This window comes from Carassius carassius, chromosome 5, assembly GCF_963082965.1.
Source record: "Carassius carassius chromosome 5, fCarCar2.1, whole genome shotgun sequence".
NCBI lineage: Eukaryota > Metazoa > Chordata > Actinopteri > Cypriniformes > Cyprinidae > Carassius > Carassius carassius.
Window position 1 is genome coordinate 28,056,542 of NC_081759.1, and position 27,217 is coordinate 28,083,758.

Here is a 27,217-nt window from a genome sequence, read left to right on the forward strand (position 1 = left end):
AATTGGGTTATAATCAAAATCCTTAGCCTGTGGACGGGCAAAATAATCAAATGGAGTATCAAGGCATTCACTGTATCTATCATCTTTCCTTTAATCCCTGTCTCTCTCTGCACATCGAGTTTCTCTGCAATATGAAATAAGCACTATCAATAATCTATATTAATTATGCAGCCATCAATTGTATGTCCCAATGATCACAGTCCTACTACTGATGATCTTATAAATCATAAAAGCACATATTTTTCTAAGAGTATAGCCAGCATTTTTAGTTTTGCTTATAGCTTAAACTTTACCTGAAGGTTCCTGATCTGACTCAAAAGCTGAACTGTCCACCCTCTCTTGTTCAACAGCAGGAGCACTAGCAGCACTATAGTGCTAATGTTGCTTCCTTCGTCACCTTCAAAATAAATAAATACACATTGTAGACTAGGCTATATATTGTAGGCTAGAAATGGAAAATCTAAATTTCTGGTCAAATTTGACACTAAAGAAATATTGTATCCCCATATGTAAAAAAGTGTGCTAGTTTGTGCAAGTACCGTTGTATGTGCTATGTTTAAGGAAAAACTATACTTTCAAAAAATATATATTTTATCATATTATTTAGAATATTCTAACTAAAAGCAACAGCACAAATAAATACAATAGAGTAAAGATACAAATTAAATAAACTGACTTTCAGGGTTTTTAGGGAGGTCTAACGTTAGTTTTGTGGTACAGAAATTGAATAAAGTAATCAAATGTTAAACAGCATTGCATTTTGGACTTCAAATTAAATATTTTCTTTATTAAAGTTACAAAAGCTTTTTAATCAAGAGCAGTGAGTGATTTCTTTGTTGTTGCTGTTCGATTAATATAAAGACTGTCACTTTAAGAGAATGCACTGATCCAGTGTTCGTATTCGTATTGAAATCAGAATCAGAATCAGAATCAGAAAGAGCTTTATTGCCAAGTATGCTTGCGCATACAAGGAATTTGTTTTAGTGACATAAGCTTCCAGTAAACAGAGACAACAACACACAGACAAAAAAAAAAAAAAAAAAAAAAAAAATGTACAGGAGAATTACAAATTGGCAAATAAATAAGTGTATAAACAATTGTGCTATAAATGATAATGGAATAGGATTGAGTGAGATGCAGGAATGTTCTAGGATGGAGGGGTAACAAATAAATATAAGGATATTGCACATTTTTGCATAAGCATACGTTTAAGTGGGAAACATTTAACTGTTCATGAGGTAGATTGCCTGGGGGAAGAAACTATTCTTGTGCCTTGCTGTTCTTGTATTTGCGGCTCTGAGGCGCCGGCCAGATGGCAAAAGTTCAAAGATGGGGTGACTTGGATGTGAGGGATCCAGAGTGATTTTCTGAGTCCTTTTCCTCACTCTGGATGTGTACAGTTCTTGGAGGGTGGGCAGGGGAGCACCAATAATCCTTTCGGCAGTCCGAACAGTTCTCTGTAGTCTTCTGATATCTGATTTTGTAGCTGAACCAAACCAGACAGTAATTGAAGTACACAGGACTGACTCAATGACGGCTGAGTAGAACTGTTTCAGCAGCTCCTGTGGCAGGTTAAACTTCCTCAGCTGGCGAAGGAAGTACAACCTTTGTTGGGCTTTTTTCACAATGGAGCCAATGTGATTGTCCCACTTCAGGTCCTGAGAGATGGTGGTTCCCAGGAATCTGAATGACTCCACTGCAGTCACAGTGCTGTTCATGATGGTGAGTGGGGAAAGTGCAGGGGGGTTTCTCCTAAAGTCCACAGTCATCTCCACTGTTTTGAGCGTGTTCAGCTCCAGGTTGTTAAGACTGCACCAGACAGCCAGCTGCTCAACCTCCTGTCTGTAAGCAGACTCGTCACCGTCCTGGATGAGGCCGATGACTGTAGTATCGTCTGCAAACTTCAGGAGCTTGACAGAGGGGTCTTTAGAGGTGCAGTCGTTGGTGTACAGGGAGAAGAGCAGAGGGGAGAGAACACATCCCTGAGGGGCACCAGTGTTGGTGGAGCAGCTGTTTGACATGAATTTCCCCAGTCTCACTAACTGTTGCCTATCTGTCAGAAAGCTGGTGATCCACTGACAGATAGAGCTAGGAACAGAGAGCTGGGTCAGTTTGGTTTGGAGGGTTGTTGGGATGATGGTGTTGAAAGCCGAACTAAAGTCCACAAACAGGATCCTCACATAAGTCCCTGTTTTGTCCAGATGTTGCAGGATGAAGTGCAATGCCATGTTGATTGCATCATCCACGGACCTGTTTGCTCGGTACGCAAACTGCAGGGGGTCCAGTAAGGGTCCAGTGATGTCCTTCAGATAAGCCAGAACCAGTTTTTCAAACGACTTCATGACGACAGACGTTAGAGCCACAGGTCTGTAGTCGTTAAGTCCTGTTATCTTGGGTTTCTTTGGAATGGGGATTATAAGAGTGAATGATTTGTCCACCGGCTTTTTTGTTTTGTTTTGTTTTGTTTTTCTCATCGTTGTTGTAATGTCTGGGAACCCAGCTCATCCATCAACAGAAACAAATATTAGCCTAACCCCGTTTTACATTTATAGTAAACCATATTACAGATGCGACACCGGTCCCAGCGCGTGCCGAACCGAAGGGTTCGGTTTTTTCAATGAATCGTCCCACCCCTGGTAAATATAATGTAAATGTATTTCTGACCGACCTGCTCCATACTGGCGAACATGGTTGGGATTTTGCAGCAACTTGCTGCGCCTGTGGCCAGGACTTTTTTCCTTTTTATACGTTCCCTCTCTGCTACTCCTTTGCGCTTACGCTCTATTTTTTGCACGATTTTCTAACATAAAGCCTGCCTCTGAATATAGCCAATTAGGCAGTGCGTCGCTAATGTTGGGCATGTGGTGGTGTCATTTTCACCCCCGATCGCCTGATTGTATATTCATAAATCCGTCAATTAAATTGCAGTTGCATACCAGCGGCAGCTGGCAGGCCAGAATGACCATCAGGCCACCGGGAAATGTCCCGGTGCTCCCGATGGCCAGTCCGCCCCTGGCTACACTAATGTGTTAACAGTAACACCATCATCTAAAACTCATTGCAGAAGTCTGGCGTCAGTTGTGTTTTTTTCCGTCCGTTGTTTTAAATTTAAAAGTGTTTCCCCAAAAGAAGTTAATAGTAAAAAAATAAGATTTTAGTCATGTCAGTAGCTTAGCAGAATCTGTTCATTCGACCTTAACAGTGGGGCTGCCATGTTAAACCATGTGTCCAGTCAAATCCCACTCGCTTATTTTGGTTACTGTTATCTTTCACTTTCATTAATCACAGCCAGAGTTGTACAGCCATTTTAGGTGTCCAGATGACTGCCATATTGACCAGTGCAACATAAACAAAAATTACAGAGTGCACCTGAGGCAACAAGATGGAGCGGGACAGTACATGCATATTGGTTACACTTTATTTTAAGGTGTCCTTATTACAGTGTAATTACAAGTACTCAGTAAAAATAATTAAATACATGTACTTACTAATAGGGTTGGTCTTAGGGGTACTTGCACGTAATTATGCATAATTTATTGTTATAATAGTAAGTACCTGTATCATGTATAACAGACACCTTAAAATAAAGTGTTAATGGTACAATCTGTAACGTTTGATGGTTCACTACTGATCCCACACAGACAACGGGATCAAATCCTCCGCTTAATTAGAAACCATCATACAACCTATCCATTGTAATATTTATCGTGGGATTACATTAAACATGATACAGTCTGCCTAAACTTCCATTTACAGGTAGACTACAAACACTAATATTGGTTACAAATATTTAAAAAAACAAAAACAAAAAGAATTAATTGAAGTTAGTTAAAAATTGTCCATGTTGAAGTGTTGTTTTTATTAAATTGTAAGTCTGTATCTTGGATGTTACTGGACCGCAAGCTCATATGCACACTGAGGAGAGACAATGCCTTTTGCCATGTATGTCTGGATTAGGCTAAAGAGGGTTAAGAAGTCATTGCTTGGATTCCTGGCCTGCCCCTCCTTTCTCCTACTCGTTCCTTGTCGCTTGCTCTCTCTCTTTGTAAATTTGCCTATTCCCAGTAAGACCCAGGACTCAGAGAGGCTCTTGTTCCAGTGGCTTCCCCCATTAAGCGCTCCAGATTGGGGCAGGACTCAGTCCAATAGGGGGTCTCCAACCTGTAGGGACCACAAACCAAAGATCAGCTCTCCATTTTAAAAAGAGAAAGGTGGATTTCTACATCTACATTTTTATACTATACTTTTAAAAGATGATGAGACAAAGGACTTTTTAAAAAAAAAAAGCTTCTCCATCTATTTTGAAATGGAATATCTGTCTTTTCTCCACCTTCGATCTGGACTTTTAAATTTTTAATTTGGAATTTTTTATTTCTTGTTACTATTTCCTCCTGGAAGTGCTGTTCTGGTCCCCCTCTGGTTCTTCTCAGACTCTGTGAAGTTCTAATGGGACGAGTACTCACCATGACTCTCAATTAGCCACACTTACCAGGTTAGCCCATCTTTTGCTCTTTTACTAACAATTCTTTAATTAAGGGTAAAAGTAGTTTTCGGTATTGAATTTGCTAGAGTAGTCCCTGAGGCTTAGAAGATTAGGACCTCCCTGAGGTCTGCTAAGTAATAATAGGTTGTTACAGCATAACTTTAAATATTTTTTTTTCTTTGTATAGGAGTTTGATAAATAATTTTTTCAACAAATGCATTTGCACTTTTTTTCAGTATTAAACTTAACAATGAATTGCCTTAAATTATTTTTATTACTTTACGTCAAAAATAATCACCAAAAATTGAAAATTTAGTGGTATTCAGTGTTAATGGTAAAATAATGTGACATCACAAAGTTACAATAAACTTGACTGAAACAAAATGTGATCCATGATAAGGTCATGAGATTCAAGCAGATTGAGAAATTCCTTTAGCTGATGAAACATGACAACAACTGATGACAGTTCTCTAATATTGCAGACAGTAAAGCTCTCAAACAAAGGTGTAGCATGAGACTGACAGCAAGGTCCTGTGCAATCCTCTGTAATCCTGAGTTATTTCAGTGCTGGCCAAAAGTCCAAAGAACGAGAGTAAGCCAGACCAAGTGGTTAAGAAGTGAGGGGTAGACAGGACATTTATACAGAATTTAGACAGAATTATAATGACATGAATTAGAGAGTGGAGCTCTTTAATTGTAATCTGCTTGGTGCTTGCTGAGCAATGCATAGAGAAAGAGAGGGAGGGAGGAATGGGTTGACAGCCTGGTACAAGTCGTGTGACACTTCACCCCAGCTCCACCTTTAAACACCAATAGCACATGAGTCAGGTGACCAAGCCTGCAGTTAGATATCTGAGGACAGGATGGTAAGAGGGTTGAAAAACAAAACTCTTATTAGCAAACAACATTTCATTATTTAATTGAAGATTGCCTCTTAAAGAAGAAATATATGTAATTCTGTTAAAGAAAAAATAGTATTATTTTATCAAAATAAAAAATAGGAAAATTTTAATATATTTAATCTGTTAATCATATAATCTTCCTCATAATAAAAAATAAGATAACTGTGAGATAAAAATTAAAATAAGAATTTAAGTCACAATGTGACTTAACACAAAAGATGTACAGTCACAAGTAGGAGAAATAGAGTCCTAATACTTTTTACTCTGAGGCAGAAATGGGCTTTTGTACTTTTCTGTACAACATAGGGGAAAATAGATCTACTCATTTGTTTTATTTGATTTTTTATTACACTGTCGTTTGAAAGTTTTGGGTTGGTAAGATTTTAGGATGTTTCTTTATGATGTTTGTTATGCTCATCAAGGGTGAATTTATTTAAGAAAAAACAGTATATTTGAAATATTTTTGCATTTTAAAATAACTGTTTTCTATTTTGATTCATTTTAAAATTTAATTTATTCCCGTGGTGACAAAGTTGAATTTTCAGAAGCCATTACTCCAGTCTTCAGTATCACATGATCCCCCATAAAATCATTCTAACATGCTGATTTAATGCTCAAGAAACTTTTTTTTTTTTTTTTTGTTATCAAAGTTGAAAACAGTTGTGCTTATGAACATTTTTATGGGAACCATTAAACTTATTTTGAATGATTATTTGATAAATCTTTCTAAATATATATATTTTTTTGTAATAATGTAAAGGTCTTTATTGTCACTTTGGTTTAATTTAATGCATCCTCACTAAATTAAAGTGTTAAGATTTATTAAGTATTAAAGATACCGTTGCAATCAAAATTACTCAACCCCTCAGAGACTGCAGTACTTTACAAATACAAGCTTTTCTGAAGATCCAGGATAAAATAAAAAATGCCTCTATAACAGTTCACTGGCATATTAAAAGTGATATTGTCAATATATAATGTAATACTTTTGAGTTGAGTTATAAGATTTTTTAATAATATTGCTATGTCATAATTATTCAATCCCTATTCAAAATTGCTGTTTTTAAATCACTTATTTGCATGGTGGGTAATAAAACAGTCTCAAAACACAATTAAGCCTTTAGAAACTCTATTAAAAACAGAATTAGCTTGAGCTGTTACACATACAGTTAGCCCATGCATGTGCTGAAGTTGAGTAGCACAAATGTCAACAGAGATCTCACAAAAGCTAAATAGAATAAATATTGTAATACTTCATAAAGGCTAAGGCTATATGAAGATTTCCAAGACATTGAAGGTTCCTAGAGACACAGCTCTCAGCCTTATTCCTAAGCTTAAAGTGTGTTTTACCAGAAAACCTATGAGGGTGTTGAAGAAAAAGCACAATATCAGAAAATTTTTAATCAGAGCAAATGAGAAAAACCTTCAATGTAAAGCCAAAGACTTGCAAGATGACCCGATGTAAGAAGAACACTAGACAAGTATGGCCTTCATGTTGAGACATCTTGCAGAATACCACTCTTGATCAAGAAGAACAAAAGGCAGACTTGAACTTGAACTTGATGATTCATTTGTGTAGACCTGTGGAGCTCTGGAGTAATGTTTTATGGAGTGATGTGACCAAACTGGAACTTTCTGAACCAATGGATCAGCGGTATGTCTGCGGCAAAACTGGCAAAGCTCATAAGCAGAAGAACACCATCTTCATCATCAAACTTGGAGGTGGATCAGTCCTTTTATGTGGTTTCTTTACTGTAGAAGAAAGTGGAAATCATGACTGTATGAAGGACATCATGGATTCTGTGAAGTATCAGACCATTTTGACAAGAATTGTGATGCCTTTGGTGCAAAGACTGAAGCTGATTATCAGTGGACTTTCCTGCAGGACAGTCATCCCAAAGTACACATCCAAATCTACTTCTGCTTGGTTCAGGGATCAGTCATAGAATGTACTTGAGTGACCTGTTCAGTCCCCAGGCTTAATTCTCATTGCAAATATCTGGTTGAATTTGAAGAAAGCAGTGGCAATGTGAAAACCAAAGATTATCAGTGATCTGGATGCTTTTTCAGGCGAGGAATGGGCCAAAACTGTAGTAGTGAGGTGACAGAAGCTTCTAAACACTTACAGATAGCGTTTATTGGTGATTTTAAACAATAAAATATTCTGCACAAAGGGGGGTTGAATAATTTTGAACATGAATGTTTAGAGCCAGTTTGAATTTTATCATGATTCATCAATGCTCCATTCTCAGAATCACTCAAAAGTGTATTAACAAACTTTCTCTAATACTTTACTGATGCCTTTGTTGAATTGATTTCATAAAATGTTGTTCTCCACAGCGAAATGTCTTGCAGGTCAAGGGGGTTGAATAATTTTGATTGCAACTGTATATGTAAAATCTTACTGACTTTTCAAATGCAGTATAGATCTATTGACCTTGATACCACAATCAGTTATATGACCCTGTTGCTGACGTTGGAGCCAATGTTACACTCTCACATCACTACTACATATAGTAAACTATGGTAAAAAGAGATGTATTGTATATTAATATTCCCATATAAAAATCTTAACTTTGTCTTTTTCTCTTCTGTTTTCATCCCTTTTCTTTTTTCCCCTCTTTTCCTCTCCATCTCTAAAACAGACCATGATGGCTGGTTATTGTGCAATAGTTTTGGGCTAGTGCTCCTCAGTGGGTAGAACCCAAATTGAGAGCTGGGTGTTTTGGGTGTGTGTGTGTGTGTGTTTTTTCTTAACAGCCTTTATACTGTAGCTAAGCAAATATTCACACAATACAGCACAACACTTCTCAGTGCCACCTGCTTTTCATTGTCCCAGACAATTAAAAGTAAATCAAAAATAAAATGGATGACCACAGAAACTCTAGCTTTCTTCGCCATTCCCACCACCCACGATGGCCACAGTCTAGTGCCGGAAAGAGACGACGAAAAAAACCCTCAAAGCGAAAAGTGAAAAATCCTGATGGCTCATTGTGTCCTGTGTCCTCAACCCCAGTACTATGCAGCCACAGCTGGTGGGGCAACTGTTTTCTCCTTTCTCTAGTCATGCTATCATACTTGCCCTGTGAGGCCTGGGGCACCACCTTCAAAATTGCCATTGTAGGACCGTGGACATGTGACCCCATGTTCTCCAAAGCCCTGCCAGATCTGGCTGCACGGTTAGCCATGAGCCGAATAAACAAAGACCCCGACCTCAACAAGGGCTACTGGTATGATTACACACTAATTAATGAGGATTGCTCCAGCTCGAAAGCCCTGGCACACTTTGCTGAGCTGGAGGGCTATGGTTCGGCCTTTCTTGGACCGGCAAACCCTGGCTACTGCACTGCTGCTGCGCTGCTAGCGAAGAATTGGAACAAGGGTATCCTGTCCTGGGCTTGTCTGAAGGCTAACATGGATGAGGGAATGTATTCCACCTTCCTGCGGCCGCTCCCATTGTCTTCTCGTGTGCTCCTCTCTGTGCTACGCTTTTTCCGCTGGGCACATGTTGGGATTATAACAGCAGAGAACGACATGTGGGAAGCGGCTGGGCATGAACTGGCAGCTTCCTTGCGCGCCCTTGGTCTGCCAGTTGGTGTGGTTGTTACCATGGAAACGGACAAGGAAGGGCCACGGCGAGCCCTAAAGACAATACGGGAGACCGATCGAGTGAGGGGTGAGTTCTATAACACTTTGAAAAAAAATTCCATAAAATTTATGGTAAAAAAAATCTGCAGCTGTGGTTGCAAGAAATATACTGTAAAAAATACAGTATACCAACCTACTGAAGTACTAAAATCTGTTTTGTACCGTTGTAATACAATGATAACCACCAAAAGCAGGTGGTGATGAAAAAGTCACATGATAAACCAAAGCAGCATTTAATATAGAAGGTGCACCGTGTCATTCACACAAACACTAAACACCATCATGGTTACACATGAAACTGAAATAATGCAATAAACCCTAATGTACATAACTGATAACAAAAAAAACCCTAGAAGAAACAGTTATTTAAGAAAAAATTTTTATTTGAAATGTAACACAGGGAATTATGGGAATATCAATTTACGGTTATTCACTGTTCTTTACTGTTATTCACATTCTTTTTCACTTCCAAAAATGGTATACTACCTTAAAATTACATGTAATGCCCAATACAGTTATCAGTATTCACTGTATATAATAGAGGAACTTATCGTTAACCGTTTAACAGGTTTTTACTGTAGCTGTCACAGTGTCTGGGTTGTGTTCCCTGGGTGTCCACTAGATGTCCTCTTTTCCCACGGTGTCTTTCACTTCATTAATCACATTCCTCACGTCCCTGCTTAATTATTGCACCCAGCTGTCACTAATTACCTATCATCACATTGTCAGTTTCCCATTAGCATTTGTCTCTCCTTGTGTATATAACCCGGTCTGTCTTAGTATGTGTCACGGAGTCGTTGTGAATTCATGTCCGTCAATCTGTCTTGCCCGCGCCTTGTCTTCTTTTTCTTGTTCTTGTTCTGTTTATGTTTGGATGGATGTTTTGGTTTCGACCCCTGCCTGGACTGTTATTATTTTGGATTAACCCTTGAATAAAGACTTATCTGCGATTGGTTCTATCTCCGTGCCTCATTGGATCCCTGCCGTGACAGAACGACTCCGTCATGCAAGGAACCAGCGGTATGTCTTTTCCCGCTCCCCAGCCAGGATGGCGGAGCGGAGGGCGAAGTATCTGAAGTTGATCGCCCTCCGCCAAGAGGGCAATGAGGTGGGTGCCCTGGCACAGGTGTTCTGGTCCCTGGCCGAGGGCATGGGATACAATGACGCAGCCCTTAAAGATTATTTTAACAGCGGGCTGGATGATCCAGTTTCTCAGGAGGAGATGGCGCATTTAGAAACTTTGGAGTTCTGGGAGTTTGTGTACTATTTGCAGCATCGGCTTCTGTGGGATGCCCCAGCCACTCCTGTCTCTTCCGGCGGGGTGGTCGTCAGCCCAGCACCACTGCCCAGGATGGCAACCTGCCAAGCACCACAACCCAAGATGGCCATCAGTCCAGCACCACTGCCCAGGATGGCTACCAGCCAAGCGCCACAGCACAAGATGGCCGCTAACCCAGCGCCAATGCCCAAATTGGCCACTGTTCCAGCGCCACAGCCCAAGATTGCCGTCAGTCCAGCGCCACAGCACAAGATGGCCGCTGACCCAGCGCCAATGCCCAAATTGGCCACCGGTCCAGCGCCACAGTACAAGATGGCCGCCAGCCCAGCGCCAATGCCCACATTGGCCACCGGTTCAGCGCTACAACCCCAGATGTCCGCCAGCCCAGCACCACAGTACAAGATGGCTGCCTGTCCAGAGTCATGGCCCAAGATGGCTGCTTGCCCAGCGCCGCTGCACAGGATGAGAGTCTCAGCTGACCCTCCGAAGTTGAGTCAGGTTCCAGTTGACCCTCCAGAGTCGAGTCAGGTTCCAGTTGACCCTCCAGAGTCGAGTCAAGTGCCAGTTGACCCTCCAGAGTCGAGTCAGGTGCCAGTTGACCCTCCAGAGTCGAGTCAGGTGCCAGTTGACCCTCCAGAGTCGAGTCAGGTGCCAGTTGACCCTCCAGAGTCGAGTCAGGTGCCAGTTGACCATCCAGAGTCGAGTCAGGTGCCAGTTGACCATCCAGAGTTGAGTCAGGTGCCAGTTGACCCTCCAGAGTCGAGTCAGGTGCCAGTGAACCCTCCAGAGTCGAGTCAGGTGCCTGTGAACCCTCCAGAGTCGAGTCAGGTGCCTGTGAACCCTCCAGAGTCGAGTTAGGTGCCAGTGAACCCTCCAGAGTCGAGTCAGGTGCCAGTGAACCCTCCAGAGTCGAGTCAGGTGCCAGTGAACTGACCAGAGTCGAGTCAGGTGCCAGTGAACTCTCCAGAGTCGAGTCAGGTGCCAGTGAACTCTCCAGAGTCAGGGCTAGTCACCGCTGATCCTCCAGAGTCAGGGCTAGTCACTGATGATCCTCCAGAGTCAGGGCTAGTCACCACTGATCCTCCTGAGTCAGGGCTAGTCACCGCTGATCCTCCAGAGTCAGGGCTAGTCACCGCTGATCCTCCAGAGTCAGGGCTAGTCACCGCTGATCCTCCAGAGTCATGTCAAGTCACCGGTGATCTTCAAGGACTGAGTCAAGTCACCGGGGACCTTCATGAACAGATGCAAGTCACCGGGGACCTTCATGAACAGATGCAAGTCACCAATAATCTTCATGAGCAGAGCCAGGTCAGCACCGATCTTCTGGAGTCCAGTAGAGACACCATGGAATTACCAGAGTCTCGTCCTCCCGTTGATCCGGCCGCACGGAAGTGGTGGGCTTCTGCTCCGCCCTGGGGAACTCTGGCCTCGACCACAAGGTTGTGGTGGTCTTCTGCTCCGCCCTGGGGGGCTTCCGCCTTGACCACAGGGGTGTGGTGGTCGTCTGCCCCGCCCTGGAGGGCTTCCGCCTTGACCACAGGGGTGTGGTGGTCTTCTGCTCCGCCCTGGGGGGCTTCCGCCCTGACCACACGGTTGTGGTGGTTTTCTGCTCCGCCCTGGAGGGTTTCCGCCTTGACCACACGGTTGTGGTGGTCTTCTGTTCCGCCCTGGTGGGCGCCACGTGAAGTCCTTCATGGACTTAGGTTTTTCGTTTCCTGTTGTGGTTTCTGTCGGTTCCCCTCTGTTAGCCTGGCCCTCTGTCCCTCCCCCTGGACCTCCTCCGGTCCTCCTCCCTCCTGGTCTCCCTGTTTTGTGTTTACACTTCTGGTGTCTGTTTCCTATGTTTCCTTTCTGGCCCTCCGTCCCTCCCCCTGAGCCTCCACCTGTCCGCCTCCCTCCTTGTCTCTGTATTGTGTCTTGTCGTGGAGCGTCTGGGAGCCGTCACATTCCTCACGTCCCTGCTTAATTATTGCACCCAGCTGTCACTAATTACCTATCATCACATTGTCAGTTTCCCATTAGCATTTGTCTCTCCTTGTGTATATAACCCGGTCTGTCTTAGTATGTGTCACGGAGTCGTTGTGAATTCATGTCCGTCAATCTGTCTTGCCCGTGCCTTGTCTACTTGTTCTTGTTCTGTTTATGTTTGGATGGATGTTTTGGTTTCGACACCTGCCTGGACTGTTATTATTTTGGATTAACCCTTGAATAAAGACTTATCTGCGATTGGTTCTATCTCCGTGCCTCATTGGATCCCTGCCGTGACAGTAGCATTTTTACAGTCTTTTATTAATCCATTAAATTCATTTTTTAAAGGTGCAGTTATGTTTGAATTATATTTAAAGGGGTCATCGGATGTTAAATTCACTTTTACAAGTTGTTTGAACATAAATGTGTATTGGCAGTGTGTGTACACATCTACCATGCTAAGCGGTTTCTTAGGGTCCCTGTGGCCACTATATTCCAAAAACATTATGCCTTAATTAGCTAGTTATAGATTATGAGCTGTTGTTTTAGATGTGTGATTAATAATTGATGTGGTTAAAATAACATTCGGTTTGGTAAATGTATTGTCTGCTTTTCAGTACACCACTGCGTTCACACACCAGCAGAATACGGTTGTCAGTCCTGTATTAGAGTCCTTATGGTTACGTTCACACACAGTTCCGTTATTTATTTGTATTACAATTCTGTAACTGAACTCACCTGTAAATTTTCAGGACTCACAACTGCATTTTCAGAACACACGCTCTGTATAAACTGAACAGGACTCATCTGCCTCCATTTCTGAATGAAACCCCTACTTTACTATATTTAATCAGTTTGCGGTAGAAAAACAAACAAACCATGCCCTCTGCTTTCCTCATTCAATATTCCGTCTCTCTCCGAAATACTTCAAAATATTATTGGGTCGCAATATTATAAATTGGGTCGCAAACCTCCGGTTCACGCATACTTTAACACCTGACCGCTCTTGAGGGTTTGCTACTTTTACATTTAAAAATGGTAGAAGGGTAAAAACATGCCAGGCAGACATTGGTATGATAAACAACACTGATAATGGGTGTGGGTGATTTATAGTGTGAGAATAATCAAGCATTGACAATAATCCGTCATATTGGCAAAACTGAGGGGCCCCATAAAGGCTTGGGCCGGCCCTGCCTATAGCGATTAAAATTCACCCAGTAGTTATTATTAAAAACCAAAAAATAATATCCCCTTATTTTTCACAGACGAAGGCCCCTTCAATGATTGTTGTACCTTAGACCCACCCTGAGTGAGCTGTGACAGTCCGACCGAAATCTACTCCAGAGCAGGAGTAGACAAAAATGTCTCCATAGAGGTGTGTTGTTGTTGGATGTAATAATGAACATAGCAGACATCATTTATTCCTGACATCTAAGTGATTACGTTTGTTTATGGGAATGCGCCCCAGATCTGCCTAATACATCTATGTTCGTACAAATCATTCGTGATCCAGCTTCACTTACAACAGATGTGAGTATAAGGGTTTTTTCATGAATCTTTGCAATTGTCTTTACTAATAACTTGCTAGTTAGCAAGTTCTGTGGCTAAAGTAAACAGTCTCTCCAAGCATGGCTGGTCATCCCACAGAAGAGAGGGGCGGGGTGAGCAGAGCTCATTAGCATTTAAAGCGGCATGCATCAGAATGGGTTGATGTCTACAGAGCTGATTTTGACAAGGTAAAATGGGTGTTGTTTTACACTACCATTGAGAAATTTTAACCAAAGACTTTTCATTAAGACCCTAAAGAATCATATTTACTTGTGGAAAATTAGGATCCGATGACCCCTTTAAAAATCTAAATATGAATTAAAATGAATCTTTTTGAATTTTGACATTTAAGGTTTCAATTTAACAAAAATTATAATGAAAAAAGTTGATTAGTGGTTTCAGTTAATATAATCTGCTTCTACGTCCTTAGATATACTGAGATTAAATTAAAATTCAATCTATAATTACTGTTTGAGAATGTAATCTATGGTAATTCACTTAATTTTTTAATTGTACTTATTTTTATAGTTAATTATTTTTATTTAATTTTTTTTTTTTAAATGATTAAAAACAATTAAATGCAATTTTAGTGTCCTTTTCCTTTTCCAATCGAAATTAGGGCAGGCACTTTATAAATATATATTTTTTTGCATATTTATTTGTGTAATATCTCTCATTGTGTTTTAATAATTAATAATAATTTTATTTATTCATGAGTCCTCTTTGCACTTTCCCATTTTTTTATTCCTCCCTCTTCTTTTTCTGTGTGCAGTTGTCATCATGTGCATGCACTCTGTTCTGATTGGTGGAGAGGAACAGTATCAGTTGCTAACCACAGCAATGGACATGAGAATGATTGACCGAGGGTACATCTTCATTCCTTATGACACCCTTCTGTATTCACTGCCATATAAAAATGTGAACTATCCAATCCTGGCCAATGACACCAAACTGCGACGAGCATATGATGGGGTCCTGACAATAACCATGGACCAAGGGGAACAAAACTTCTATGAGGCCTTTAGTGCAGCGCAGGAATCCTACGACATACGTACCAGCACACCACCCGAAGAGGTAACTGTTATCGGTCCGAAAAATAATCGGTATGAACTTGTCTTAGTGCTTACAACTAGGTATCATTCTAAACTAGCAATACAGGGATGGGAATAGGAAGATCTATACTTATGTAGAAATCATCTTTGTCACAGTAGGAAATTGTGCTCTGTATGTTTTCATTACTCACTGCTAAGTGTTTGCACTTGAATGGGTTTAAATGCAAACACTGTGAATACACACCTGGATCAGTGGGCAGCCATTTTTTGCTGCTGTACCTAGGGAGCAATTGGGGGTTCGGTGCCCTGCTCGAGTACACCTCAGTCATTGGTATTGAAGGTGGAAGAGAGAGCTGTAGATTCACTCCCCCACCTATAATTCCTACTGGTACTGAGTCTCGAACCCACAAACTTCAGGTTACAAGTCCAGCTCTTTAAACATTAGGCCACGACTAAAACTACTACTTAATAAAAACTAACTAAATAAAAACTACTAAAACGTTTATTATTTGATTACATTTTCTATGAGAAATTGCTTAGAATCCCATTAAGATTCATAATGTTATTTGTTCCATTTTTGAGGATTTTTTTTTTCTTGGCAGGTTTCTCCATTCTTTGGGACCATCTATAACATGCTCTATTATACAGCCAAGGCCGCAGAGCAGAGCCGAGTTGCTAGTGGAGGGCGCTGGGTATCGGGTGATGCACTGGTTAAAAATGAGGGAGGATTTGAATTCAATGGCTTTAACCAGCGGATATCTGCAGGTACAGATGGAGAAGGAATGCAGGCCCGCTATGCTGTCCTTGATTCAGATGGCTCTGGGTCCAGCCTACATCGCACGCACGCCCTGGAAGCATCGCACACACATGGGAAATATGGAGGGTTGAAGTTCCTGGGGAAATCGATTCATTTTGCTGGAGCGTCTCCAAGAACTGACTCAAACTGTTGGTTCAGTCCTTATGTCGCTTGTAGTGGAGGTGAGAAAGCAAACATTCTTGTACCACATACATTTTATTAGCTACAATATATTTAACCAATGATTCTGTCTGTTGTTCTTTTCCTTTCATTGCAGGCTTAGATGGAGTGACCATTTTCTTCCTTTTTCTCTTATTCTGTGTGTTTTTAAGTGGAGCAAGTGTATTATTTCTACATTTAAGGTATGAATTGAATTGGCTGAGTTGCAACAAACCACCTTGTATTGAATATGTTTATTGTATTACTGATATATCTGTTTGTTTGTGTCCAGGAAATATGGGATGGGGATATTAGGAGCATTTGGTGGAGGAGGAAATGGCAGCCCAACTAAGATAATACTGACACTGGATGACTTGGTCTTCATCAACACCACACTCAGCAGGAGGGTCAGTCATAAATGCTATCTCTCTCTGTCTTGCTCATAGACTTCTTTATCTGTGTTTCTCTCACTTATCATTTCTCTCTCTGTGTGTGTGTGTGTGTGTCTCTGTAGAAGCTGAATGAGGAGAGTATGGTCATAATTTTAATTAGTTTTATATAATTTTATTGTGTGATCTGCTGCAAGTGTGATGACTCTGACTCACGCTCTTACTCAGATGTTTGTATGTGTTTCTCACATTCTCCATTCTTTCTGTAGAAGCTGAATGAGGAGAGTACGGTGAAGAGTCAACAAGATGTTAAAACCCCTCGCCACTCAGTTTCAAGACGCAGTTACATTGCGTCAACTCCTGAAACGTCCAACGTTGCTGTATTTGAGGTGTGTGAAATCTGTGCTTTTTTGTTTACAGCCATAGATACACTTTGGTAAGTTGTTAGTTACCAAGTTTTAGTTCTGTATAAAGCAATATCACACAAAGAAAAGTGTGAATTTGTACTTAATACCAGAAGGTCTGGTCTGATATGCTGATATTCAGTACAAAAGCATGATTCCATTTGTGGTATTGTTCTTATAAAACAATTCAATAAACAGTAAGTTAATAGTTAATAGCTAATTCTGTATATTTTTTTTCCACCAATGAATTGCAAGATAAACTCAGAATTGTAAAATATAAATTCACACTTTTAAAAAGAACAGCCTGTCCAAGATAAAACATTTAAAAAGGGTAATTGCAACTTTTCATCTCACAATTGTGAATTTTTTTTATAAGCATTTTTGTATTTCTCACAATTTGTATAATTCTCCTCAGAATTGCGAGTTTATATCACACAGTTGCCAGTTCTACACTCAGTATTAAAATTGGCAGTTGCAAGTAAACACATTGAAATTAGATTTTTTTTCTAAGAATTGAAAGTTTATATCTCGCAAAATTAAGTCTGAATTGTGAGACATAAACTGTGAACTGTGAGATACAAAGTTTACATTTACATTTAATCATTTAGCAGACGCTTTTATCCAAAGCGACTTACAAATGAGAACAATAGAAGCAGTCAGGTCAACAAGAGAACAACAACAGTATACAAGTGCCATGACAACTCTCAGTAAGTCTAGTACAGATCGCATAGCCAGGTTTTTTTTATTTTTTATGAAAAGACAAGAAAAAAAAAAGAAGGAAAAGTGCTAGTGCTAGTTGCAATTACCTTTTTTCTTTTTTTATTCAATGGACAAAACAAGCTTCCATTAGGTTTTTCATTTCCCGCTCCACGCTCACTAATTTAAATTTTTCAGCTTTTAATAACCTGTCCATCACTGCAGGCAAAATACACTAAGAGTCAAATTAGAGGTATGTAGTAGCCTGTATATTAATATGAACAACATACAGCTATTGTTTGTACATCAGTTGTTGAGGGAAAAGTATTAATAATGTACAGAATTAGCAGCAGAAAGTTCTGCAGAACTTTCACAAAATTCTACATATTCAATTATCAAAAGTATGAACAGAAGTGCAATACTTAAAACTCTATTTAAACCATTTATCTAATTTAAATGAAATACATAAAATCTGGTGCGGAAAAGTTGAAAAACAAGATTTTATGTGAGCCTGTGGAGATGTGTTCAGTTGTATTATTCTGTGCTGTCAGGGTGACTGGGTCTGGCTGAAGAAATGCCCCTGTGGAGATTCAGTTTCAGAAATCAGTGAAAGCGCTCAGACCATCTTTATTAAGGTAAGAGAGAAGTGAATGAAGTGAATGAAAGTTAATAATTCATTGTATAACTTACAACTTGTGGACAGGTTTTGAAATGAAAAACTGAACACTATACTCCCCTTCCCATCCTGTCTTCTTCACCTTTTTTTTTTGTTGTTGCTTCTGCTTGTCCTCCTCTTCTCTCGTTCTAGCTGAGAGACATGCGTCATGAGAATCTGAACCTGTTTCTGGGTCTGTTCTTGGATACTGGCATATTTGGCATTGTTACGGAGCATTGCACCAGAGGCAGCCTGGAAGACCTGCTCAACAACGAGGAAATGAGACTGGACTGGATGTTCAAATCCTCTCTTCTCCTTGACCTGATCAGGGTGAGGAATTTAGGGCTGAATGAATGCATAGATGAACGGATAAGTAAAAACAGCTCAGTAAGAAGATGAAGATATTGATGAAAATCTAGTTCACTAATGAACTGCCAAAGATGTCACTCGCTCCCATCTCCTCATACTTCTCTGTCACTTTCCTTCTAAGGCATTTTTTTTATCTTTTCCTGCCAGGGGATGAAGTACTTGCATAATCATGGGATTATTCATGGACGTCTGAAGTCAAGGAACTGTGTGGTAGATGGTCGCTTTGTTCTGAAAGTTACGGATTATGGCTTCAGTGAAATCCTCAGCTGTCAAAACATCATCCTGGAGGACACCAAACCAGAGGGTACATGTAATACATGTGCAAACTGCTAAACCATGAGATGAGAATCATGACATAGAAGTTATCATCATCTCCTCTTGCTTTTTTTTAATATATTCAGTATTTCTGATTGACTCTAATCCCTGTATCTTTGATACAGATCAATTCTGGACAGCTCCAGAGATCCTGCGGGATCCCAAACTGAAGAAGAAGGGGACGTATGCAGCTGATGTATATAGCTTTTCTATTATCATGCAGGAGGTGATCTCTCGCTGTGCGCCCTTCTGCATGTTGGATATGCCTCCTGAAGGTTAGACACTCTCATATACCACTATATAATCACATACCATTAAGGTTTTCTCCTAGTCAATGTAAAAACTAAAGATGGCAGTGATTTAATGCAGTTGGTTTGGAGCAATTCAGATATGGATACAGTGTCACATAAGATGTGAATGCTCAAGTTGTGTATTTCTGCGGGCAGAAATCATAGATAAGGTGCGCAGTCCTCCACCGCTGTTCCGACCCTCTGTGTCTGTGGATGAAGCGCCGCTGGAGGTGATTCAGATCATGAAGCAGGCCTGGAGTGAGGAGCCTGACAAGAGACCCACGTTTGAGGAAATCTTTAGACAGGTGCTCTCTCTTTCTCTCTCTTTCTCAAGCATACACATCACTTTACATATACACACACACAATATAAAATATACAGGAAAAAAAACTTTTTTCTAACTTGCAGTTTAAGAATGTGAACAAGGGAAAGAAGACAAATATAATTGACTCAATGTTAAGGATGCTGGAGCAGTACTCCTCAAACCTGGAGGATCTGATCCGAGAGAGGACTGAAGAACTAGAGGTTGAGCGTCAGAAAACGGATGCTCTTCTAGCCCAGATGCTCCCCAAGTGAGTCCTACTTCAGATGTTTAGATTGATTTTCACATTTCTTTTGTTTGTTATAATGCCATTCTGTCTTTCAGATCTGTGGCCTTGGCATTAAAGACAGGGAAGCCTGTGAAGCCGGAGCACTTTTCAGAAGCCACGCTGTATTTCAGTGATATTGTGGGCTTTACCACCATCTCTGCTCTGAGTGAACCTATCGAAGTGGTTGATCTGCTTAATGACCTCTACACACTTTTTGATGGAATCATTGCAATCCACGATGTCTACAAGGTTTGCATTAGCTTTTTTCTCTTTCTTTTATACTGTTGTGGAAATTGAATAGATTATTTTACGATCAAAGCTGATCTCAGAAAAAAAGCTATATAAGCTGTCACTTGGTGGTACCCTTTCAAAATGTACATCTTTGTGCCTTACTTAGTATCAAAGGTATATATACAGTACAGACTAAATGTTTGGACACACCTTCTCATTCAAAGAGTTTTCTTTATTTTCATGACTATGAAAATTGTAGATTCACACTGAAGGCATCAAAACTATGAATTAACACATGTGGAATTATATATGGAATTATATACATAACAAAAAAAGTGAGAAACAACTGTATATTCTAGGTATGACAATATGTCATATTCTAGGTTCTTCAAAGTAGCCACCTTTTGCTTTGATTACTGCTTTGCACACTCTTGGCATTCTCTTGATGAGCTTCAAGAGGGAGTCACCTGAAATGGTCTTCCAACAGTCTTGAAGGAGTTCCCCGAGAGATGCTTAGCACTTGTTGGCCCTTTTGCCTTCTGTCTGCGGTCCAGCTCACCCCTAAACCATCTCGATTGGGTTCAGGTCCGGTGACTGTGGAGGTCAGGTCATCTGGCGCAGCACCCCATCACTCTCCTTCTTGGTCAAATAGCCCTTGATGCCTTCAGTGTGACTCTCCAATTTTCATAGTCATGAAAATAAAGAAAACTCTTTGAATGAGAAGGTGTGTCCAAACTTTTGGTCTGTACTGTATGTGCAGTAATCTAATATATAATCATATTAGTATCTAAATGGTACATTTTAGTAACTTTTGTAAGGCTAAAACATCCAATTTTTTATTGTGGTCTTTGAGTGAATCATTTGATGAGACATTCTTTTAAATATTTTTATCTTGTGAATAAATGAAAACAATAAATTACTTAACAATATAATATAATATTACATCATTTGAGATAAAATAGTGCATGCAAACAGTTTAGCATTTTGCCAGAAACATTTTATATGATACATACAGGTGGAGACTATTGGAGATGCGTACATGGTGGCATCAGGGGTTCCAAACCGTAACGGTAACCGTCACGCAGCAGAAATGGCCAACATGTCTCTGGACATTCTTCACTGCATCGGAACATTTCAGATGAGGCACATGCCTGACGTCAAAGTCAAAATCCGCATTGGACTTCATTCTGGTAAGAATCACGCAAAGCACTCAAACACATATATAGCAAACATTCAAAAGTTTGGGGTCTGAAAGATACATTTAGTATCTTGCTCTTTATCAAAACAATTTCTGTTAAAAGGTCATACGTTACTGTTTTAGTAAAGCTGAATTTTCAATAGCCATTACTTCAAAATCAGTACATTCAGAAATTATTATAATATGCTAAATTTATAGCTTAAGAAAAAAAAAATCTTATTATTATCAGTGCTGAGAACATTTGTGCTGCTGAATATTTTTGTTGAAACTGTGCTAAATTTTTTCTTTTAGCTATTTTATTCTTTGATAGCTAAAAGAGCTTTTCTTTGAAATATTAATCATTTGTAACACTTTTAAAGTCTTTATTGTCACTTTTGATTAGTTTAATACAAGCTTGCTGAATAAAATAATTTATTAAATAAAAAATAAATTAAAGGCTTAATGACCCTGAACTTTTGAATGAAAATCTTCATAATGCATGCAACTGGTTAAACTCTGTAGCAGCCTTTTAACCCTATAAATCTAACAAAGCCATAAGAGAGCCAGTATTTTCATATTATGTCAACAGTACAGTTTGTCCAAGTACTTAACACCCTTAAATGAAATGCATCATCTCATATACTTAAAAATCAAACACATAATTCCTCTCCTGAATGTAATGTTCATTGATAAAGATGGTCTTGTCTTACACAATCAACATTGTGCTAAATGTAAAAACGTATTTACACTTGATCCTCTGATGGCTTTGTATTTCTAGAACAAGTGAAATGTAAATCCTGGGCATCATCCAATTAACAGATTCATCCAATTAGTTTGCACGCCATTGGCCCTTTCCCCCACCCTACAACTCAGCAGAGATCACATGGTGCTCACACAGGTGTGACTGACACAGCATGTAATTCTATGCGGTTGCTAATGTGCTAACTAATATTTCATGTGTATGTGACAGGTCCAGTGGTAGCAGGTGTAGTTGGGTTGAAGATGCCTCGATACTGTCTGTTCGGGGACACAGTAAACACAGCCTCCCGAATGGAATCCACAGGGTTGCGTGAGTACACTTGTGTGTTTCATATGCATATACATCAGCACGTAGTAAAAATCTAAACATTTGTGGCTGTCGCTGAAGTTGTGATTCCAGGAATTGGTCTTTGGCTAAGGATCAGTTAGAAGACTCAGTGGTTAGTACTGTGTGTGTGTGTGTGTGTGTGTGCTGATCAGTGAGTGCATGTCACTGAGAAGCTGAGAAGGCTTAAAGTGCAGAGTTCACTGTAAGCTCTTAAGAGTATAAGCCAAATTAGAAAGAAAATTCTGCTTTAAAGCGAATGTCCTCTAAGAACTCCTCCGCCTCGACATCACCCTGAACTGTTTCACCTTTAATCAGACCTTGTGCCACATTTATCTCAGAACATTCACTTCACCTTTAGAACATGTTTCATGTTGAAGAACATGGAAGAATGTGTGAAACATGATTACTACCAGTGTCTAAAAATATACACTATCGCTCTAAAGTTTGGTTAGTACATTTTTAATTAATACTTTTATTCAGCAAAGTGACAGTAAAGACATTAATAATATCACAAATGTTTTCTATTTCAAAAAAATTGGGTACTTTAAAAATGTTCCATTTGTCAATAAATCCAGGAAAAATGTTTTACGGTTTGCACAAAAATATTAAGCAGCACTGTTTTCAACATACTAATGTTGAGTAATTGTGGCTGAAAATTTAGCTTTGTTTGACTTAATTAAATATGTAAATATGTTAAAATAAAAAAAAGCAATATTTCGTAATATTACTGTTTTACTATATTTTTATCAAACAAATGCAGATTAGGAGGCTTTTTTTCCCCAAAATCTTACCGTCCACAACATTTTTAATTGTAGAGTAAATTTTAGTTGAAATACCTCAAAACTATTATTATTATTATTATTATATTGCTGAAGGTTTTTTTTTTTAATTAGGTTTCAAATTCAATTTAAAAATGAAATATTTGATGTTTTCATATGTTAGGCCACACACAAAAAATAAATATAAAATAAAATCACACATCTACTGCTATGTGTTTTTACCTACAGAATGAAATGACAAAAACGCAGTTGTTTAATTAATAAATTAAAAGAAGAATGACAGAATGTCTTGAGTGACGTAATATGCCCAGTGCTTCAGTTTTAAAATGTCTCAGAGAGTGAACAGTCAAGCAGTTATGGACATACTGCCATCTGGTGGTTTCTCAAGAAACATCATTACTTCTAAGTGGAATTCTGCTTGATACAGTATGTTCTTGATGTCCTGAGTGAGTCTGTATGTTCACAAGAAACTAACATGGGCAATGATCAAGTGTTGTTTAGTTTGTAACACTTTTTATTGTAATATTAATTAATTTACTATGTTTTTCTTAATTGTTTTGTCCCTGTTTTAATAGCTTACAGAATTCATGTCAACCAGAGTACTGTTGATGTCCTGAACAGCCTCAAACTTGGCTACAAAATAGATGTTAGGGGCAGGACAGAGCTCAAGGTATGCAAACACACACACAATGCACAACTATGGTCAAATGCATTATCCTAATAATCCTAAACAGTAAAATAATTCAATATTGTGATGATTATATAGCAGATATATATTTCTAGAATGGCATCTGTCCCATAGTTCTGGTATAATTTTCAGAAGAGTCAATGTTGTCCCTATTATGTTTTTATCAAACGTTGAATGTCTTTATCAAGAAGATAACAGTGTTAATGAAGACCACACTTTTAAAAAAAGATTTATTTTTGGCATTTTCACCTTTATTACGATACGACAGATCAGAACTGACAGGAAGCGAGGTGGGAGAGAGATGGGGGCAGGATCAGGAAAGGTCCTTGAGTCGGGATTCGAACTCGGGACACCCGTAGCACAACAGCTCTTCACACAAATCTATCAGCGCCGATGAAGACAACACATGAGATGATACATGAGACATGTTGTGTGAAGAAAAAACCAAGGCAACTGCCTTCTGAATGCTATAGCTATAAAATTAACAACAAAAGAGACAACAACTATATTCAAAAATGTTTAAATGTTTTATGTTCTAAATTTCAATCGCCATCTTTTTCACCATAAAATGTCATTACACACAATAATGGAAATTACTCTATGGTAGAAAGGTTCAGGACATTCAGAAGAAGAAAAAAAAAATTCTTCACTGTTGCACATATGTCCACCCTTTGGCATAGCTAGAATCAAATTACATGAAATAGTGTGAGGGGGGAAATGTTTAAAGAAAGGTTTTGTTTTAGCATTTGCCAAGAAACCTCCTGGGATCACACATGACACTAAATGCCTCTTAAATGTCCTGAAACCTCATTCTCTATCAGGGTAAAGGTGTAGAGGAAACATACTGGTTGGTTGGGAGAGATGGATTCAATAAGCCATTACCTGTACCGCCAGACCTTACTCCTGGGTAAGAAAGAAACAAGTTCTATATGTATGTACTTTTGGGGAAGATGTCTGTAATTTAGGGAGTTAATAACTTTGGTTATCTTGCCATAAAGGGCGAGCAACCATGGTATCTGCTTGGATGAGATTCCGATGGACAGGCGGCAGAAATTCCTGGATCGACAAAAGAGGATGGGGAATTGAGGTAGAAACATCTCAGTTATTTCAATCATATTTTACTTATTTCTTTATATTGGTTGATTTCAATTTTCTACTTAATGAATAAAAACAGTGTTTACAGTTCACTGAAGTTTACTAATGTAGTTACTGTTGCATCCTACATGTAATTTAAGAGTTACTTGTTTTTTTTTTTTGAAAAGTCAGTGGGGTCTACTGTTGCTATGGACTCCACTGAATATATTTTGTGTTCTACAGAAGAAAGAAAATATAACCGGCTTGCAATGACAAATGGCGACAGAATTTATTTCTTCATTTTTGTGTAAAATATCCCTATAAGCCATGCAACTTAAGGTTGTTAAACTTCTATACTCATGCTATTTTGTTTCTTTGACTTCCAATAGGTTGTGATGCACGTTTCTGAACCAGTCTATCAAATTTAGGAGGAAGTGGGGCAAGGAGATGAAAGGGGTGAACTGAGAAGTTCAACCCCTCTACTACCCTTTTCTACTTGATTCATTCCTAAAAAGAGTGGAGACGCTCACTAGGACATCTGACAAGAAGCAAAAACACTTGACCTCTGAATGCCAGTCCATCAAAACCATCAGCTAAACAAGATGACATACAGCTGCTTTGGATGGTCACAGAGGACTTTTTAAAAACTGTATATAGTTTATACTGCAGTTCATCCAATACCAAATTAAAGACAGTGCTGAGATAACAATTCATCTCTGCAGTTATGCGATCGCTCCAGTTATTCCACTGCTGCAGAGAGATTTATTTTTCTTTATTTCAACATTTTTAAAACAAAAACAATCAAAACAAAACTGATGGAGCTTATTTCTAATGACACCTGACTATTTAGTTATAATTCAGTGGAAATAACACCAATAATATCCATGTATTGAAATGATTTAAAATACTGTGTTAATTTTTTTTTCTAGGAATGTCAGGCTTTAAAAACTAGGTGTTAGTTCAAAAAAGAATTTCTTCACATTCTTCACATTTTCTTTTTGCAAATGCTTGCATTCAGTTTAATTTCATGTGGCACTGTTTGGCCTTTCTGGAAATTGAAAAGCATTCAGAGCAGTTTTCACGGCCACCTCTTTGAAGTTCAAGGTTATATGGCAGAAAATGATTTGGTCTCATTGGTCAATTGTCCTCTTTGAGTTAAGAAAAGAGATACATTGAAAAGGAAACTCGTGTGCTGAGATTCGAATAATCTTTTTTATAATAGCATGGCACCTGATCCTGATATTCAACACATTCCATGCATAATATTCTGATGTCAAAACCTGCTGATATCAAAAGTACTGACATGCAGTCTATTATTACCATAGAAAAAACATGAGATTAATCCTCAGCACTACTTTGCCTGCTCATGCACTCAGTAAATGTATGTGCCCCCTAAAAGGGGTATTATGCTTCATGACAGAGGGAATTTTAAATGTGTGGTATGGATATCGTCATTAAGATAGGAGGGTTCTGGCGCCTGTGGTTGTCCAGGATGACGTTTCAGTCACCTGATAAACCACAATCTATGGAGCTACAGTCATAGCAGGATGTAGCTGAATTTCAATTGCAATCTCAGCATTTTATCTTGTTGTCTGTGTAACTGTGTAAATAAAAGCTGGTTTTAGTGAGTGTGTAGATGTTTTCTTAGTACTTGCTGCATACATGTGCTTATTTAGCTCCATAAGTGAACACTTAATCTACAGACTAGACTTCCCTTCCTAGAAACATGACTTCTTCTATTGTTCTCATTTGGATAAAAGTGTCTGCTAAATCATTAAATGAAAATGTAAATGTAATGACATTTAAATTAGACAAGTAGCTGAAATACCTTTCCACTGCAGGAAAGTTTTTTTTATCAACAAGAAGGTCATAGGATTTTCTCAGACATCATATATTTTATTTGCCTGCACAGTTTGAAATAACATGTCAGTACGAAGTCTTCTAGCACATCGGAGTAACAAATGTAAAGTACAAACATGTTTCTCGTACACTGGGCAAGAGTTACAGGTACAATGGGGCAAAATAATGTCAAGAGACAAAAGATCCTATAGTGTTAATTCTGACAAGATTTTATTATTAGGCTAGGCTATTATTTGAAACATTTAAACGAGTTGCATATCCGTGTGATTTTAAAAGAAGGGAAGGCATCTCTGTTTTGTGTGCATATGTCAGGGCTAATATGACTGATTGATAAAGACGCGCGGAGGATTGGGTGTCAACTCGCGCTCGGGTGACTCGAGTAAACGGAGTCTGAGCTGAATTATAATTCGCCAAGAACTAGGACATGGTGGCTCCGCCCACTTATCACAAATCAGCTCGTTGATTGGGCAAAGATACGCGAGTGAGGCGGAGTCTATGGGTGTGTCATGAAGCGTGACCAAACTATGATTGGCTTTCGCTTCTTTCCATCAGAATCCGAATAGCGGCTCCTAGAGTCAAACCACATTTTACACATTAAGCAACTGTTTCTGGTAAAGTGTCGCTGATACTAAGACAGGATAAATAATAACGTGCCCTCCTGGTCACTGTTTTCAAACTGAAGAAGTTTAAATGGTCCTTCAAGAGAGCAAACCAGAGAGAAATAATTTCCTTATGTTTTATTTTAAATAACGTGTCGATGATAAAGCTCTTTCTCCTT

At 39.2% G+C, this 27,217-nt stretch overlaps 1 protein-coding gene across 8 annotated transcripts; it reads left to right on the forward strand.

The window, feature by feature from the left end:
* The first annotated feature begins 4,070 nt into the window (after window positions 1-4,070).
* gucy2d (guanylate cyclase 2D, retinal) lies at window positions 4,071-26,208 on the forward strand. Of its 8 annotated transcripts, XM_059550412.1 has the most exons (22): window positions 4,077-4,211; window positions 4,399-4,492; window positions 8,031-9,061; window positions 14,601-14,902; window positions 15,483-15,858; window positions 15,954-16,038; window positions 16,128-16,242; window positions 16,350-16,370; window positions 16,494-16,613; window positions 17,876-17,959; window positions 18,133-18,309; window positions 18,496-18,652; window positions 18,789-18,938; window positions 19,110-19,258; window positions 19,362-19,525; window positions 19,600-19,792; window positions 20,790-20,964; window positions 21,922-22,020; window positions 23,393-23,487; window positions 24,327-24,412; window positions 24,504-24,592; window positions 24,969-26,208. In XM_059550412.1, the coding sequence occupies exons 3-21, from the start codon at window positions 8,251-8,253 to the stop codon at window positions 24,589-24,591; spliced, it is 3,447 nt and encodes a 1,148-aa protein (XP_059406395.1). In that variant the 5' UTR covers window positions 4,077-4,211; window positions 4,399-4,492; window positions 8,031-8,250; the 3' UTR covers window position 24,592; window positions 24,969-26,208. The 8 variants fall into 8 exon arrangements, 6 of the variants coding, with proteins under 6 accessions (XP_059406394.1, XP_059406396.1, XP_059406397.1 ...); XM_059550411.1 differs by having other exon boundaries at window positions 4,071-4,492; XM_059550413.1 differs by having other exon boundaries at window positions 4,071-4,492; window positions 8,185-9,061.
* Window positions 26,209-27,217: the final 1,009 nt, after the last annotated feature.